Source organism: Rhineura floridana, chromosome 3 (assembly GCF_030035675.1).
Source record: "Rhineura floridana isolate rRhiFlo1 chromosome 3, rRhiFlo1.hap2, whole genome shotgun sequence".
Lineage (NCBI taxonomy): Eukaryota > Metazoa > Chordata > Lepidosauria > Squamata > Rhineuridae > Rhineura > Rhineura floridana.
Window position 1 is genome coordinate 232097028 of NC_084482.1, and position 18739 is coordinate 232115766.

The window sequence follows — 18739 nt, forward strand, 5'->3', positions numbered from 1 at the left end:
TCGCCGAGAAGCGGGGCAGGAAAAGGAAGTCCCTCCTTTGCCCTTCGGCTCTGTTGTACTTTGTTAACCCTTAAGGAGCAAAGTGGCTGAAGCTCCTCAGCTGTTTTGCACAGAGAGGGAGGGGAGGTGGGAAGCCCACTTCTGCCCAGTGACCCTTCTCTTTAAAAATAAAAATGCCATGCACATTTTTTAAAAAGGGTTTCGAGGGAACAGCTTAGGTTAGCCTAAACCCTGTTTCCTTTACCTGTTAGATTTCTCGTGCAGGGACCAGAAGGCTGGTCAAAAACCTTAACTTGGTTTACTTGCTTAATTCCAACAAGCACCATCATGAAAGCCCCTCCCTGGACAAAATAAACATTCAGTTTTCTCTGTTGCAAATTAGACCCGTGCTCTTCCTACTCTTCCAAAAGGCAGTTGGCCAAAACCATTGAAAAATATTGATTTCTTTTGAGTTTATCAGTAAGTTCCCCCCAGCCCCCCTCTCTTCTTATAGCCCCAACCGCTGTGCCCAGTGCCACCCTGACTCAGTGCCATCCTGGTGCATTGGGGGGGGGCCCTGATGGGGAGTGCACCACCACCTTGCTCTCTTCCAGTCACCGCCTGCTTACTTGCAACCTGGGTCAGGGCCCCTGACTGCCTTATGGTGGTCTACTAGGGAGTAGGAGGGCTGCCACCCACTTCGGAGGCACTTTAGCCCAGGCAGACTAAGCCAGGGTTCCCAAGTGGTGGTCCATGGGCCACCAGTGGTCCATGAGCTTCATTCAGGAAGTCTATGGCATGTTCACATTGAACATTCATACTGATTTTTCATTCTATTTTTATCATATTACATTTTGAATTCTATGGAAATGAAAGAAGGCATAAAATAAGTGCATTACACTTGCCACAACAGGCTGAAAGATCATGAAGTGCTCTGCCAAGACCATCAGTCATTCTCAAGTGATCTGGGGGGGCAGTTTGGGAGCCCCTGGCCTCAGTTGCAGGGAGGGAGGGAGATCCCCTGAGCATGATCAGGAACCCCGACAGTCCAGAAATTCATTCAAGAGAAATGCATATTCGGCAAAGGCCGAAGCAGGGAAAACAGGGAGGGAGGGTGTGCAATGAAAACAAAACCAGCGGACCAGAATATGGGTGAATTGCTTCCTTTGCCAAGGTTCTGTTTCTCTCCTCCGTGGCCAGTGATGGATGATTTGTGCCCCAAATGACTGCTCCCCTGCGACTGGTGTTTGGAGCTGTACACAACCCACCGTAGGCATTGAAAATAAGAAGAGCCCCCCTCCCAGATCAGACAGAGGAGGGTCCCTGTGCTCTGAAGTCTCTGTCCCAGCAGTGGGAAGACCAAGAAGCCCAGAGCAGGGTGTGAAGGCACCAGCCCTCCACCACCTCCATCTTCATCCCACCCCGAATTGGGCCCCATGAACAAGGTGGCACCAGGCAGGGACTCTGTCTGCACAGCAACATGTTTCCTGAACTCTTTGCCTTTATGCTGTGTAATATGATGAAAATTCCCAGAGCTTAAAGGAAGATAACAACAAGTGGCGGCAAGGCAGAAAGAGGGCTGACCCACAAGTGTCTCCTGGCCCTCCTCAGACTGAAGAGCCCCCCAACTCACCCCTTGGCCCCAACCTGGGGCCGAAACACTTTCAGAGAGGTGGGGTGTCTAAAGGAGGCGGTTCATAAGAGGGAAAAGCGCTTTGGATGATTTTGGCCAACTGCCTTTTGGATGAGTAGGAAGAGCACAGGTCTAATTTGCAACAGAGAAAACGGAATGTTTATTTTGTCTGGAAGGAAAGAGCTTTCATGATAGTGCTTGCTGGAATTAAGCAAGTAAACTAGTAAAGGTTTCTGACCAGCCTTCTGGATTAACAAGACGCCCCCTGGAGGTGGGAATGATATTTGTTTTGTGCGAATGTGTCGCTCTTTCACCAGGTCTGCTGCAGTTACGGCCAGTGGTGTGCTGGTAAATGTTTAACAACTGGCTCTCTGAAAAAAATGTATGCATATATATACGTACATAAGTTTATTATTTTTTTACAGATATAAAGGATGTGTAGCACACAATTTACAAATAATAATAAAATATACAATACACTTTATTGTAAATTCCATGTGGCCAATTGATTCTCACAGAATGCTTTCATTGATTTTTGCTGAACTTTTGTATCTGTAGCCAACCTATGGTTGAAATTCAACCATGATTTAACAAATGGAGTTGCATCCCAATCCGCTAACTCTTTTCCCAATAAATTTATTGTCATTAAATCTAATCTACTGTTAAACTATTTCTCACCCTCATACAAATTATATTCATTAAACTTAAACTTCTTTCAGATTCAGCACTACTGATTGCAATAGTGCTAACTATATTTTTAGTGCTAACTATCTCCCAGTTGGTAGAATCAGGAACAAGAGAGCCTCACCAATCAGAGAAAAAAGACAGAAATAAGAACCTGCTCATCACTCTGCACATTGGGACATAGAAAACCGCAGGCCCTTAACAATGGGCTCAGTAATAGGGTGGTCTTTCCTGCCCTTGGCTGGCACAGCCGCTGAAGCATCTGAAGGATTGAGGCCTCAATCTGTAGTGGAAATTCTTGCAAATGAGACCAAAGAAGCTCTTCCTGTGGCCTCTATGGCTATAAAGACCCTACCAGCAACCCAAACCCAAGTAAGAAAAATGGTTCTCCAAAATAGGATGGCGCTGAACAATTTGGTTGCTATGGACAGAGGGACCTGCGCCATCATTGGAAGCGAATGTTGTTCCTACATAAACAGTTCAGCTGGAGAGATTGAATCCCATGCCACCTCCATAATATATCATCCTGAGAAAATAGCAGAAGTAGCTTGTGTAGACTGGAGTAGCAATTTTGATTCGGGGGGATGGCTACCGAATCCATGGGGATAGCTAGGAAGCCTAGCAAAAAATCTGCTATGTTATAATGGGATTATGCTTCCTCGTGTTCATATATGTAATAGTCCAGTTGGTGTTATGTTGTATTAGACGCTGTGTGACAAAGACTACTAAGTGCATCACGAAAACGGATGTTCGAAAGATGTACATGAAGGTAGCAATGACAGAGGGGGAGGATCTACAGGAAGTAGATAAAGTAATATGTGAAATGTCATTAATTGAATATTGAATCTGGCAGGTAGAAACTGCCAGAGGGGGGATATGATGGGGAAAACTGGATAACTGAGAGGCCATTTTGGCTTCTGCAGCCATCTTGGCCTCAGCATCCACCTTGGGTGCTCACCCATCTCTGGAAAACACAAACATCTCTGTCTCCGCAAAGGAAAAACTGACAGGCCACCAAAATAGCAGGTGAAGGGAAGTGGAACAGTCTGTGGTTAAGCTAAGAGGAGAAGATTCTCAGGGGTCTGAAACTTGCCATAAAAATCCTGTTGTTAGCCATATGGATCCTTTGATGCACAGAAAGAGTTGAACTCTGTTCAAAGCTTTTTCCACATTCAAAGCATTTATAAATCTCTTCCTTGTACGGATCCTTTGATGTGCCTGAAGGTAGCCATTCTGACGAAAGGTCTTTCAACACTACAAGCACGTATAAGGTTTGTCCCCTATGTGACTTATTTGATGTGAAATAAGGGTGCTACTCTGACTGAAGCTCTTTCCACACTCCAAGCATTCATAAGGTTTGTCCCCTGTATGAGTTCTTTCATGTGAAGTTAGGGTGCCACTCTGCCTGAAGCTTTTTCCACACTTCAAGCATTGATAAGGTTTGTCCCCTGTGTGACACCTTTGATGCGAAGTAAGGGTGCTACTCTGCCTGAAGCTCTTTCCACATTCCAAGCATTGATAAGGTTTGTCCCCTGTGTGAGTTCTCTGATGCGAAGTAAGGTGGCCCCTCTTACCGAAGCTCTTTCCACACTCCAAGCATTGATAAGGTTTGTCCCGTGTGAGTTCTTTGATGTTGAGTAAGGCTGCTACTCCACCTGAAGTTCTTTCCACACTCGAAGCATGTATAAGGTTTGTCCTCTGTGTGAGTTCTTTGATGCGAAGTAAGGGTGCTGCTGTCACTGAAGCTCTTTCCACACTCCAAGCATTTATAAGGTTTGTCCCCTGTGTGAATTCTTTGATGAACCGTAAGGGCGTTACTCCACCTGAAGCTCTTTCCACACTCTAAGCATTTATAAGGTTTGTCCCCTGTGTGAGTTCTTTGATGAACCGTAAGGGCGTTACTCCACCTGAAGCTCTTTCCACACTCCAAGCATTTATAAGGTTTGTCCCCTGTGTGAGTTCTTTGATGTGAAGTAAGGGCACTACTCCAGATGAAGCTCTTTCCACACTCCAAGCATTTATAAGGTTTGTCCCCTGTGTGAGTCTCTCTCTCCCCTTGTCTCTTTGTTCCATCTTGACTCCTCAGTTTCTGCTCCTGCATCTGCTCCTCAGCTTTTTCCAGTGATACTTCAGATGGTTCTCCCTCAGCCTTCACCCCCCAAATGTATCCTGATGGAATGAAAAAGAAAGGAGATAAAATGCTGTGGAGAAATCCTGTGAATATATTATGATTTGAACTTTGAAAACATATTTCTGGGAGCTCTGTTGATATCAGAGTTTAACTGTCAAAGCTTGAGGCCTTGTACGGAGTTAGTTTATAAGTAGGTGCTTGGTAACAGGTTGTGAAAAGAGATGCAGAGAGAGACAATTGTAACAAAATCTGCTCCCTTGTTCCTCCATTTAAGGTGAACAGCCCAGTACTTATACACAGCTGGAATTTACAAACCTAGGATGGATCCTGTCTGACAGGGAAATGGCTCTTTCCACTGCCCAGAGGGCAGCTCGCATACCCTCCCTCCTATAATGTTAGCCCCCTGTTACATGCAACACGAGATAGGGCTGGAAGATGAGACCCTCAGGACAGATGGCACTCTGTGAGCTACTGGGGAAGAACAAAGTACAAGTATGAGTAGCTCTGTGACTAATGACTCAGCTGGGTCAAAGCTGAAAGGAAGCCCAGAGGCTGATGCGCACAGATGCGAAAGGAAAGTCTGGAGTTGTGCGATGTACACAATAGGAATATGGAATGTGAGAAGCATGAACCAGGGAACGTTACAAATTGTCAAGCAGGAAATGGAATGCATCAACATTACAATAGTTGGCGTGAGTGAATTAAAATGGATGGGAATGGGACATTTTCAGACAACTACAAAATATTTTATGCAGGAAATGAGAAATTAAGAAGAAACGGGGTTGCTCTAATAGTGGGAAGTGATGTAGCAAAAGCAATTAGGAGCTATAATGCAAGGTCTGAGGGATATCAATGAGATTTAATGGGAAATGCATCAACATAACCATCATCTAAGTCTATGCTCCAAATGCAAACACAGAAGAAGAGGAAATTGAGAGATTTTATGCAGAAGTACAGGAAGAAATTAAAGGGAAATTTAGACCAAGAGTAGGGATGTTGAATAATCAACAGGGGAACACACTGACTGACTGAGATGAAATAAAAGGAATATGGAAAAGAAAACAATGGCCCACAGACTGGAAGCATTCAATATACATCCCAAGTCCAAAGAAAGGGGATTCCAGGGAATGCAGTAATTTTTGAACTATTGCCTTAATATGCCATTCAAGTAAAGTAAAGGCTCTTATACCATGTATGGAGAGAGAAGTGCCAGATGTCCAAGCTGGTTTTAGAAAGGGAAGAGGCACCAGAGATGGCATCACAAACATAAGTTGGATAATGGAACGGAGCAAGGAATTTCAGAAGGAAATCACACTGTGCTTTATAGATTATAGCAAAGCCTTTGAATGTGTAGATTATGAAAAATGAAGGAATGTTTTAAATAAATGGGGGGACCAGAGAATCTGATTGTCCTGATGCATAACCTATACTCCGAACACGAGGCTACTGAAAGGACAGAATATGGAGAAACTGATTGGTTTCCCATCAGAAAGGGTGTGAGACGGGTGTATTTTATCACCCTATTTTTTAAAATCTATATGCAGAACATATCATACAGAAAGCAAGATTGGACCAAGATGAAGGAGGTGTGAAAATTAGAGGGAGAAACATCAATAATTTATGATATGCAGATGATACCATACTACTAGCAGAAACCAGTAATGATTTGAAACAAATGCTGATGAAAGTTAAAGAGGAAAGCACAAAAGCAGGACTACAGCTCAACGTCACGAAGACTAAAGTAATGACAACAGAAGATTTATGTAACTTTACAGTTGACAATGACGACATTGACCTCGGCACAGTCATTAACCAAAAGGGAGACAATAGTCAAGAAATCAGAAGAAGGCTAGGACTGGGAAGGGCAGCTGTGAGAGAACTAGAAAAGATCCTCAAATGCAAAGATGTATCCCTGAACACCAAAGTCAGGATCATTCAGACCATGTTATTCCCAATCTCTATGTATGGATATGAAAGTTGGACAGTGAAAAAGGCGGATAAGAGAAAAATCAGCTCAATTGAAATGTGGTGCTGGAGGAGAGCTTTGCGCGTACCATGGACTCCAAAAAAGACAAATAATTGGGTGTTACAACAAATTAAACCAGAACTCTCACTAGAAGCTAAAATGATGAATGAAATGATGAAACTGAGGTTATCAAACTTTGGACACATCATGAGAAAACATGATTCATTAGAAAAGATAATAAAAAATGTAAATGTACTGCCTTCAAGTCGATTCTGACTTATGGTGACCCGAGCTCCACGAGCTAGAGGGAGCCCCAGCTGACAAAGCGTCAAGGCGAGTTAAGCAGCAGAGCGAGTTCGGCAGCAGGGCGAGGAGGCCAGGGCCCCCCACTCTGCCCGTTTGTTCCCTGACCTCAACTAAACTGCAGTCTCCAACCCATTGACGTAATAAACCTTAAACAAAACTATGCAGGTAAGAAGCCAGCAGGGGTGTGGGGGCTTTCCAGTGTTTTGCACCGCCTGCAGCATGTACGACTATCTGCCTGTTGGACAGAAGTCGTGGGTGTGCTCTCGGTGCAATGAGCTCCTGGCTCTCCGGGAATGACTTCATTTCCTTGAGGCCAAGGTGGCGGACCTGGAAAAGCTGAGAGAGGCAGAGAGGTGTGTGGAGGAGGCCTTCAGGGACGTTATAGCTGTGTCCCACTCCAACGATGATAGCTCTCCTGCTATCATGGAGAACGATGGTCTCGGGGAAGGAGAGCATCCAGCTGAGGAAGAGGGAAACGATCCCTTAGAAGGGACCCATTCCTTGGGGGATGAGCAGCTATCCTCTCGTGCCGAGGATATATCTCCAGGGGCTGGAGGGATCCTTGTAGTGGGTGATTCGATCATTAGGAACATAAACAGTGGGGTGTGTGATGGGCGTGTAGACCGCAAGGTGTTTTGCCTGCCTGGTGCGAAGGTTGCGGATATCGCCCGTCGTTTAGATAGTTTGGTAGACAGTGCTGGGAGGGAGTCAGTGGTCGTGGTGCACGTTGGCACCAACGACATGGGGAAATGCAGCCGTGAGGTCCTGGAAGCAAAATTTAGGTTGCTAGGTAGGATGCTGAAAGCCAGGACCTCCAAGGTGGCTTTCTCTGAAATGCTACCGGTTCCACGCGCAGGACCAGCCAGACAGGCCCAGCTTCGCAGTCTCAATGCGTGGATGAGACGATGGTGTCGGGTGGAAGGGTTTGGATTTGTTAGGCACTGGGGAACTTTTTGGGACAAGCCGGGCCTGTACAAAAGGGACGGGCTCCACTTGAACCAGAATGGAACCAGACTGCTGGCACTTAAAATTAAAAAGGTGGCAGAGCAGCTTTTAAACTGACTGAGGGGGGAAACCCGACAGGAGCTGAGAAAGGTCCGGTTCGGAATAAACCTCCCCCCTGGGATAAAAACCAAAGAAATGATGAAATTTTAAAAGGGGTAGGCCTAGAAGTAGGCATTGTGAGAGCAGGGGCACAGGATATAAATTCAGAAGAGCAAAATTACCACAGGCCTAACCACAAGTGCCAAAGACACTTGAAGAGAGACACTGCTTACAAGTGCCTGTACGCTAATGCTAGGAGCCTGCGAACCAAGATGGGAGAACTGGAGTGCTTGGTCTTAGAGGAGAGCATTGATATAGTGAGCATAACGGAGACCTGGTGGAATGGAGAAAACCAGTGGGATACGGTTATCCCTGGATATAAACTATATCGGAAGGACAGGGAAGGACGTATTGGTGGTGGAGTCGCTCTATACGTGAAAGAAGGCATTGAATCCAGCAAGCTCGAAACCCCAAAAGAGGCAGACTCCTCCACAGAATCGTTGTGGGTGGTGATACCATGCCCCAGGAGGGACTTAATACTGGGAACGATCTATCGTCCCCCTGATCAAAATGCTCAGGGAGACCTGGAGATGAGATATGAAATTGAGGAAGCATCCAAACTAGGAAATGTGGTAGTAATGGGTGACTTCAACTACCCGGACATAGACTGGCCGCATATGTGTTCCAGTCATGACAAAGAAGCAAAGTTTCTAGATATTCTAAATGACTATTCCCTAGACCAGTTGGTCATGGAACCGACCAGAGGGACGGCAACCCTGGACTTAATCCTCAGTGGGGACCGGGACCTGGTGCAAGATGTAAGTGTTGTTGAACCGATTGGGAGCAGTGACCACAGTGCTATTAAATTAAACATACATGTAACTGGCCAATTGCCAAGAAAATCCAACACGGTCACATTTGACTTCAAAAGAGGAAACTTCACAAAAATGAGGGGATTGGTCAAAAGAAAGCTGAAAAACAAAGTCCAGAGGATCACATCACTTGAAAATGCTTGGAAGTTGTTTAAAAACACTCTATTAGAAGCTCAACTGGAGTGCATACCGCAGATCAGAAAAGGTACCGCCAGAGCCAAGAAGATGCCAGCATGGTTAACGAGCAAAGTCAAGGAAGCTCTTAGAGGCAAAAAGTCTTCCTTCAGAAAATGGAAGTCTTGTCCGAATGAAGAAAATAAAAAAGAACACAAACTCTGGCAAAAGAAATGCAAGAAGACAATAAGGGATGCTAACAAAGAATCTGAGGAGCACATTGCTAAGAACATAAAAACCAACAACAAAAAATTCTATAAATACATTCAAAGCAGGAGACCATCTAGGGAGACAATTGGACCCTTGGATGATAAGGGAGTCAAAGGTGTACTAAAGAACGATAAGGAGATTGCAGAGAAGCTAAATGAATTCTTTGCATCTGTCTTCACAGTGGAAGATATAGGGCAGATCCCTAAACCTGAACTAACATTTGCAGGAAGGGATTCTGAGGAACTGAGACAAATAGTGGTAACGAGAGAGGAAGTTCTAAGCTTAATGGACAATATAAAAACTGACAAATCACTGGGCCCGGATGGCATCCACCCGAGAGTTCTCAAAGAACTCAAAGGTGAAATTGCTGATCTGCTAACTAAAATATGTAACTTGTCCCTTGGGTCCTCCTCCGTGCCTGAGGACTGGAAAGTGGCAAATGTAACGCCAATCTTCAAAAAGGGATCCAGAGGGGATCCCGGAAATTACAGGCCAGTTAGCTTAACTTCTGTCCCTGGAAAACTGGTAGAAAGTATTATTAAAGCTAGATTAACTAAGCACATAGAAGAACAAGCCTTGCTGAAGCAGAGCCAGCATGGCTTCTGCAAGGGAAAGTCCTGTCTCAGTAACCTATTAGAATTCTTTGAGAGTGTCAACAAGCATATAGATAGAGGTGATCCAGTGGACATAGTGTACTTAGACTTTCAAAAAGCGTTTGACAAGGTACCTCTCCAAAGGCTTCTGAGGAAGCTTAGCAGTCATGGAATAAGAGGAGAGGTCCTCTTGTGGATAAGGAATTGGTTAAGAAGCAGAAAGCAGAGAGTAGGAATAAACGGACAGTTCTCCCAATGGAGGGCTGTAGAAAGTGGAGTCCCTCAAGGATCGGTATTGGGACCTGTACTTTTCAACTTGTTCATTAATGACCTAGAATTAGGAGTGAGCAGTGAAGTGGCCAAGTTTGCTGATGACACTAAATTGTTCAGGGTTGTTAAAACAAAAAGTGATTGCGAAGAGCTCCAAAAAGACCTCTCCAAACTGAGTGAATGGGCAGAAAAATGGCAAATGCAATTCAATATAAACAAGTGTAAAATTATGCATATTGGAGCAAAAAATCTTAATTTCACATACACGCTCATGGGGTCTGAACTGGCGGTGACCGACCAGGAGAGAGACCTCGGGGTTGTAGTGGACAGCACGATGAAAATGTTGACCCAGTGTGCGGCAGCTGTGAAAAAGGCAAATTCCATGCTAGCGATAATTAGGAAAGGTATTGAAAATAAAACAGCCAATATCATAATGCCATTGTATAAATCTATGGTGCGGCCGCATTTGGAATACTGTGTACAGTTCTGGTCGCCTCATCTCAAAAAGGATATTATAGAGTTGGAAAAGGTTCAGAAGAGGGCAACCAGAATGATCAAGGGGATGGAGCGACTCCCTTACGAGGAAAGGTTGCAGCATTTGGGGCTTTTTAGTTTAGAGAAAAGGCGGGTCAAAGGAGACATGATAGAAGTGTATAAAATTATGCATGGCATTGAGAAAGTGGATAGAGAAAAGTTCTTCTCCCTCTCTCATAATACTAGAACTCGTGGACATTCAAAGAAGCTGAATGTTGGAAGATTCAGGACAGACAAAAGGAAGTACTTCTTTACTCAGCGCATAGTTAAACTATGGAATTTGCTCCCACAAGATGCAGTAATGGCCACCAGCTTGGATGGCTTTAAAAGAAGATTAGACAAATTCATGGAGGACAGGGCTATCAATGGCTACTAGCCATGATGGCTGTGCTCTGCCACCCTAGTCAGAGGCAGCATGCTTCTGAAAACCAGTTGCCGGAAGCCTCAGGAGGGGAGAGTGTTCTTGCACTCGGGTCCTGCTTGCGGGCTTCCCCCAGGCACCTGGTTGGCCACTGTGAGAACAGGATGCTTGACTAGATGGGCCACTGGCCTGATCCAGCAGGCTCTTCTTATGTTCTTATGATATGCAACTGGCGTGCCATTTTCCTGCATTGCTGCAATAACAGTGAAGAGACCTGCTTCATTCTTCCCCAACTACAGAAGGTGACGACTCTACTTTGGCCATCATCCTGCAGTGGATGCCAATATTTCTTCTGACAAGATGTCCCATATTGTGCAAGCTTACAACCTATATCACAGTCACTTGGGGGGAAGGAGTTGATTCTTCTTCTCATTATCCAAGTTTCTCTGACTAGCAGCAAACCATACACAGTTCAGTTAAAGCTTCCACTGAACATAACATAATCTGATCTCCTGAGGATGAACTTTGTACAAGCCACCTTGCAAGTCTTTCACGCAACCCTACAGTATGTTTCAAGATCACAAAAAATTGTTCTATTCCATAATTGGTAGATATTGTATTCTTGAATGTAATTGATACTCATGCATTGTGCTTTAAGGATGTGATTATTTAATCATTGCTATTTTTCATTACATAATTTAAGTGTTAAGAATGTTTTTGCTTATAGGATGGGTTTGCTTTTCAGATCCCTCTGAGAGATTTCCTAGCTGAGGGTTTACAAAATTTGGCTATTTGTCTTAAGATATGAGATTTGCCAATGTAGAATCTTGAACCATTGCATTAGGCTATGAGCCCGCTGATCTCCAACAGTTACTTTTTCACCCATTTTTATTTACTTTCTCACTCTGTTATAGAAAAAGTTAGAAGTAGTGAAATTCTTAGAGAGCAAGCTACACTTCAGATAATATAGATGGTGGCACATAGATGGTGAGATTCCCTGTTTGGCTGGGGAGAGGACGCCAAAGAAGGTTTAACCCTTATAATGCACCCCATTCTGGTGATTTTGATGTTCCAAATAATTCTGGTCTTTGTCTTAATGCCCCTTGTAATATGCATCCGATCTCAAATGACACAGTTACACCGAATGGAAGTCAGCATTAGAGCCCGGGAGGCAAGACTGTGATGACTGAGGTATGAAAGGAGATCTGTATAAGTATGTACAGATGTCTTCAATGGGGGGAGTGTTATGGCTTGACTAACCCCATTTTGGTTCAAGTGCAATCCAGGAGGTGCAAGGCCAAGAGCTATAACTCCCACCCCCACTCTCACACCCACCCACCTGATGGTATGGCTGGTGATGCGTTCCAGAGGTTTTGTGCGAAGGAAAAATAAGGGCAGATATAAGAAAAGCTACTACATAAATGTTCTTTATATATGTTATCTTATTCTTTGGCAGACTTCTCCCACTCACAGTGAATTCCATTGTTTTGTTAGAAAGAGCCTTAGTTTTTCAGGGTCAGTTAGAAATATGCATGCAGATACACACACATACACACGTATGGGATCTCCTCACACCGAGACCCCTCCTCTTCACATTGATAAATGATTAATGATTAATGCTACCATACACCCAGTAATTTAATGCTATTCTTCTCTTTTTTCTCTTCACCAAATACTTTAGGATAATAAATAAAAAATAATGTGATATTGTGTGAAGCTAGTATTCTAGCTAGCTTCAGAGTGGGGAGATGATGGGGGATTTTATATATACATACATGTATAGCTAATGGAGAATTCAATATACATAAACAATAAGCAAAATGTATTCTTTTATAAAGCTATAAAGGTTCATAACATTTTAATAGTTTAGTAAGAAACCAGATCTTTTTCTATTTGGAGCTATCTCCCCTGACCATGCTGGTTTTGTTTGGAACTACTTGTACTCTGAACAATTGATAACACTGAACAAACACTGAGCATCCCTGTACTCTCCAAACATAGAAAGGATTGCATTAACTAAAATGCTTAGCTCATAGTGAAAATGTACTTTCATGTGAAGTACTGAACACTGCCAAATTCACTAGACCACAATGCAGAGAAGTACAGTACCTATGCAATGACTATGCAGATACCTATGCAATACTGTAATGTCTGTGTCATACTGTGTCATACTGATGTGTAGCCTCCTGATTGGTAGATGCTAAAGTCTTTGTCCTGAAATGTATAAAAACCCCAGGCAAACAGTACCAGGTTGCAGTTCTCCACTCACTAAGAGGGAGACTGACCAAGTGTACACTTGTCATCCAATAAAGGCCGACCTTTTTGCTGCAAGCCTGTGTCTTTAAAATTTTTGTTCAAGGACCCCCAGCAAAAGAACCACAGGAGAAATACAAAATTCTCCAACAGGGGCTCTTCTGAAGGGAAGCGCCTCCCACTGGACCCATGGCAGGAGGGGGGAGGGTGTATTCCTCACCCTGCTGCCCTGGGGCTGCAGAGGCAAGTGGAAACCGAGGCGAGAGGGAAGGGGGTGGCTGCCTCTGTGCATGCACAGGAGCATCCCCCCTCAAAACCGCCCTGTCTCCCCCCAAAAGAATCCTGGGAACTGTAGTTTGTTAAGCGTGCCTGGTGTTGCCAGGGGACTGGCCCCATTTTCCCTCGCAGTGCTGCAATTCCCAGAGTTCCCTGGCAAGAGGGAGTGGCAGCTAAACCACTCTGGGAACTGTGGCTGGGGGGGCTCCTCATGACTCCCCCACCCTCCGCCAACTACAGTCACTGCTTGAAACGGGTGGTGCACATGGGGGGGCGTGTCTGGGGGGGTGGACTGTTGACAGGGACTTCTGTTTGTCATGTTTACGGTGTTCAAATATGCCAACCCTTTGGCACTAGTCACAAGGCAACTTTTTAAAATGCATGATGCAAACTAAACTTTGTTATTGTTGTTATGTGCCTCCAAGTCGACTATGACTTATGGCGACCCTATGAATCAGCGACCTCCAAGGGTCTTCAAAAGGCACCAAAAAGATAGCAGAGATGGCACCTGTCTAATATTTAAGGGGAGATAATTCCACAGGGTAGGTGCCGCCACACTAAAGGTCCGGTTTCTATGTTGTGGACTTCCTGATAAGATGGTATCTGCAGGAGGCCCTCACCTGCACAGCGCAGTGATCAACTGGGTATATTAGGGATAAGATGGTCTTTCGGGTATCCTGGTCCCAAGCTGTATAGGGCTTTGTACACCAAAACTAGAACCTTGAACTTGGCCTGGTAGCAAATGGGCAACCAGTGCAATTCTTTCAAAAGCCGGGTGACATGTTGGCGATACCCTGCCCCAGTGAGCAGTCTCGCTGCCACATTTTGCACCAGCTGCAACTTCCAGACCAACCTCAAGGGCAGCCCCAAATAGAGTGCATTACAGTAATCCAGCCTGGAGATTATCCATGTTGTCCATGAACAACAGTGGTCAGGCTAACTTGGTCCAGAAACAGCCGCAGCTGTCTTACCAGCAGAAGCTGGCAGAAGAGAAGACTGAGGGGAGGTATGATAGCACTCTTCAAGTACATGAAAGGTTGTCACATAGAGGAGGGCCGGGATCTCTTCTCAATCATCCCAAAGTGCAGAACACAGAATAATGGGCTCAAGTTGCAGGAAGCCAGATTTCAGCTGAACATCAGGAAAAACCTCCTAACTGTTGGGGCCATACAACAATGGAACCAATGACCTAGAGAGGTGGTGGGCTCTCTGAAATTGGGGGCATTCAGGAGGCAGCTGGACGGCCGTCTGTCTGGAATGCTTTGATTTGGATTTCTGCATTGAGCAGGGGGTTGGACTCGATGGCCTTGTGGGCCCATTCCAACTCTACTATTCTATGATTCTATGATTCTAAAGCACTCCTAGCCACTGAGGTCACCTGGGCTTCCAGCGACAAAGATGGATAAAGGAGCACCCCCAGACTACGAACCTGCTATTTCAGAGGGAGTACGACCCCATCCAAAGCAGGCAACTGACCAATTATCAAAAGTCAGGAACCACCAACCCACAGTGCCTCTGTCTTGCTAGGATTCAGACTCAGTTGATTGGCCCTCATCCAGCCCACCACCGAGTCCAGGCAGCGGTCCAGGGCTTGCACAGCCTCTCCCAGTTCAAATGTTACAGAGAAATAGAGCTGGGTACCGCCAGCATACTGCTGACACCTCATCCCAAATCTCCTGATGACTGCTCCCAAGGGCTTCATATAGATGTTAAACAGTATGGGGGACAAGGTGGTACCCTGCGGCACCCCGCAGCACAGCTGCTAGGGGGCTGAAAGACAGTCACCCAATGCTTGGAGATAGGAGCAGAACCACTGTAAAACAATGCTTCCAATACCCAGCTCACCAAGTCAGCCCAGAAGGACACCATGGTTAATGGTATCAAAAGCCACTGAGGGAGGGTGGGGGAGGCGTTGGGGAGCCTGGAGCCGAGCATCCGGTTCCTCACCCCAAATAGTGGGGCGGAGAGGGGGGCGGCTGTGCTGACACTCTTTCTCCCCCCTCCCGCACGCGCGCCGCAGCCAACGCCCGGTCTCGCGTCCGGTCGCCTGGGTTTCCTGCAGGGGCGGCTGCGTAGCGCCGGGGAGAGGAGAGGAGGGGCAGACGGTGCTGACCGGACTCCCTCACCCCCCCTCTCTCTGCCGGCGGCTGCACCGTGGGGGTGGCAGGACGGAGGTGGCGAGCCCCGCTTTCTTCCCAAGCCACCCCGCCAAGCCTCCTCCCTCCCCTCCCTTGTTGCCCTCTCTGCCCCTTAGCTCCATCGCCTGCATCTCCTGCTCCTCCCCCCCCTCCGTTGCAGCCGGCGCCGCCCGCCCCCTGCATCTTGGGGGACAGACCCTTTGCCGAAACAGGCGGGGGAAACGTTTAGGATTCCGGGGGGGGGGCTGAGATTGCAAGCCGAAAGAGGCAAAAATACAACCAATCCGGGACCGGGGGGGGCACGTAGGAAGAAGTCCCTCCCTTTCTCATCCTCTCTCTTTCAAGGTCTGCGTTCCGCCCCATCTTTCTTCCGCCCGCCCCATGGCGACGACGCCAGGATTCCGGGGAGGCGGGGCTGAGATTGCAAGCCGAAAGAGGCAAAAATACAACCAATCCGGGACCGGGGGGGGGCACGTAGGAAGAAGTCCCTCCCTTTCTCACCCTCTCTCTTTCAAGGTCTGCGTTCCGCCCCATCTTTCTTCCCCATGGCGACGACGCTGGCGCTGCCCTCCTGGCCCAAGCGGTGCTGCCCCCGATCTCACCGGCTGCAGTGGGGACTGCTGGCTGGCCTGGTGGTCGTCGCCCTGGGCAGTTTCGTGGCCAGCGGGGTCCACGAAGAATTCCTCTCCCTCCTTCTGGCCACCGGCGGCGGGAGGCGCGCCGTTAGCGCCCCCCTCCTGCCCTCTGCCGAGGCCTTCCTCCTGGTGCCCTCTGCCGAGGCCTGTGCCCCCCGGGCCCCCTTCTTGCTCGTCCTGGTGGCCAGCGCCCCCTCCCACGCCCCGCGGCGCCAGGCCGTGCGCAACACCTGGGGCGGGGCGCGCTGGGCCGCCGGGCATCCCGTCCGGACCTTCTTCGCCGTGGGGCTGCCTCCGGAGCCCTCCCAGCAGGCCGCCCTGGAGCGAGAGGCTGCGCAGCACGGAGACGTCGTGCAGGGGCGCTTCCTGGACACCTACGGCAACCTGACCCTCAAGACGCTAGCGCTGCTGGGCTGGGCTGCCACCCGCTGCCTCGGGGCCGCCTTTGTCATCAAGGCCGACGACGACATCTTCTTGAACCTGCCCGCCCTGGCTGCACACCTGGCCGAACTCCCCAGCCCCCCGAGGCCCACGTACCTCGGGAGGATCCACTGGCAAGTGCGCCCCAACCGGGACCCCCGCAGCCGCCACCACGTGCCCGCCTCCCTCTACCCGGACAGCGTCTTCCCCCCATACTGCAGTGGCACCGCCTACGTCCTTTCGGGAGACGCCGTGCCCGCTCTCCTTGGGGCGGCCCGCCACGTGCCCCTGGTGCCCGTGGAGGATGTCTTTGTGGGCCTCTGTGCCCGCCGGGCTGGCATCGCACCCCGGCATGTGGCCCACATGGCCGGTTCCGCCCACTTCCCAGCTGACCCCTGCTGCTACAGGGAGGTATTGTTCAGCGTCCATGACGTGGCGCCTTCCAAGATGACAGACATGTGGAACGAGGCTGGCACCCACGAACAGAGCTGCAGCTCCTGGCAGAGGACTTTAGGGCTGCTCAGGTGCAAGGCCCTGGCGTGGCTGACGGCCCTGTGAGGGAGGCCCATGCTGGTTTACACTGAGAGGAAAAATGCAGGCGCTGGAGATTCTGCAGGAGGGAGCCCTCACCCGGTTGGTGCTGTGGGAGCTTACTTGTTTAGGAACTGAGTGGGATGCTGCCTGACACCGAGTCTGCCATTGCTCCATCTACGTCTGCCCAGGCTGGCAGCGGCTGTCCCTACAAGGAGATGCGGGGACTGGGCCCTGAGCTGGGGCCCTTCCAGGAGTTGGAATGCGAACCACTTTGGGACTGCCCACCTCAACCGTCTCAGGGGAGCCCCCTTTTGCAGCCACCCTCTCCACAGGCAGGTTTTTTGCAACCAGGATGCCCCCTCACATTTTCCCTCAACTTTTTTGCTTTAAAAAACAGGGATGCTACGTAGACCTTCCTGGATACACGTGGCACGGGTGAGACATCAGCCCAGGTGAAACTGGAAGCCAGAAAGGTGAGCACGGCCCAGCAGCATCCAAGGGGGAACTGTGGGGGGGGCTTCTCTTCCCCCCTCCCCCACTGAAAAGCAGCAGAATAAGATCATGCAGGACACACGACTTGTGCAGGGCAGCCGGCTGTGCCTGGACTTTGTCTTCAGCCTGATGTTCACTTGCTCAGCAAGTGCTGTAAGCGTCGGGGGGGGGGGCTGTTGTGCCACCAGCTCATCATGCTGCTTGCTCCCTTCCCCCTTTGCTACCTACCCTGAGCGGCAGCAGCAGCAGCAGCTGTCCCTGATCTCTGGCAGAGAAGGGCCTTTTCCTGTCAGCAGAGGTCCTTTTGAACCAGAGACCATCCAAAGCAGGTGTGTGGAACCTTTGGCCCTCTGGTCTTGCTGAACTACAGCTCCCATGGTCCTCTCTGGCTGTTGGGACCATGCTTGCTGGGACTGAAGGGAGCTGTAGTTCAGCAACATCTGGAGGACCAAAGACCCCCCCCCCCATAATCTAAAGGCAGAGCTCTGCCTCCAAGCTAAAGGGGGGTGCTGTGCTGTTAATTTTTGGAAATTAAAAATTGCATTGGGCAGGGGGTTGGACTCGATGGCCTTAAAGGCCCCTTCCAACACTACTATTCTATGTAGAAAAAGAGGAAGGCCAAACAAGAGATGGATTGATTCCATCAAGGAAGCCACAGACCTCAACTTACAAGATCTGAACAGGGAGGTTTGTAATAAATGCTATTGGATGTCACTGATTCATAGGGCGTTGCCATAAGTCATAGTCGACTTGAAGGCACATAACAACAACAATGAAAGAGAAGCTCCAGTCTTGCTGGGAAATGCCACTGTGCCATAAAGGGAAAGCCCAGCGCCTGCTACTTTGGCAACTCCCTGGCGCAGCCTTCACCACCATGGCGCACTCCTCCACAGCTGTTTTGGACTACATCTCCCATCAGCCCTCAGCCACAATGGCCATATGATGCTGGGCCTGATGGGAGTTGTAGTCCAAGGCTTCTTTGGAAGCTACCTCCCCAGTTGGAGGCAGGGTGCTCCTGCAAGAGTTGCGCTCAGGTCCTGCTTGCAGGCATCCCCTGTGGGGGCCTCTGGACGGGCCTTTTGAAAAACTGTGATAGATGCCGTCCCTTTGGCCTGATCTGGCTGCGTTGTGGCCCAGGGGAGGATTCCTGGAGCCGAGATTCCACATTAAACATTTATTTATTTATTACATTTCTACCCGCCTTTCTTTCCATGATAGAAACCCAAGGTGGCTT

The 18739-nt window shown here is 48.2% G+C and overlaps 2 protein-coding genes across 2 annotated transcripts; one reads left to right on the forward strand and one right to left on the reverse strand.

Moving 5' to 3' along the window:
- Positions 1 to 3771: 3771 nt before the first annotated feature.
- On the reverse strand, positions 3772 to 16438 carry LOC133381956 (zinc finger protein ZFP2-like). Its single transcript, XM_061621581.1, has 2 exons — positions 15926 to 16438; positions 3772 to 4465 (listed from the first exon to the last, which is right to left on the reverse strand). Exon 2 carries the CDS (start codon positions 4395 to 4397, stop codon positions 3867 to 3869), a length of 531 nt encoding a protein of 176 aa, XP_061477565.1. The 5' UTR covers positions 4398 to 4465; positions 15926 to 16438; the 3' UTR covers positions 3772 to 3866.
- B3GALT4 (beta-1,3-galactosyltransferase 4) lies at positions 15814 to 18691 on the forward strand. Its single transcript, XM_061621561.1, has one exon. It carries the CDS (start codon positions 15970 to 15972, stop codon positions 17035 to 17037), a length of 1068 nt encoding a protein of 355 aa, XP_061477545.1. The 5' UTR covers positions 15814 to 15969; the 3' UTR covers positions 17038 to 18691.
- The last annotated feature ends 48 nt before the right edge of the window (positions 18692 to 18739 follow it).

Bases quoted from the DNA above. Each gene is read 5' to 3' on its own strand.
- B3GALT4 (XM_061621561.1), top strand. From the start codon at position 15,970: ATGGCGACGACGCTGGCGCTGCCCTCCTGGCCCAAGCGGTGCTGCCCC.
- LOC133381956 (XM_061621581.1), bottom strand. From the start codon at position 4,397: ATGCAGGAGCAGAAACTGAGGAGTCAAGATGGAACAAAGAGACAAGGG.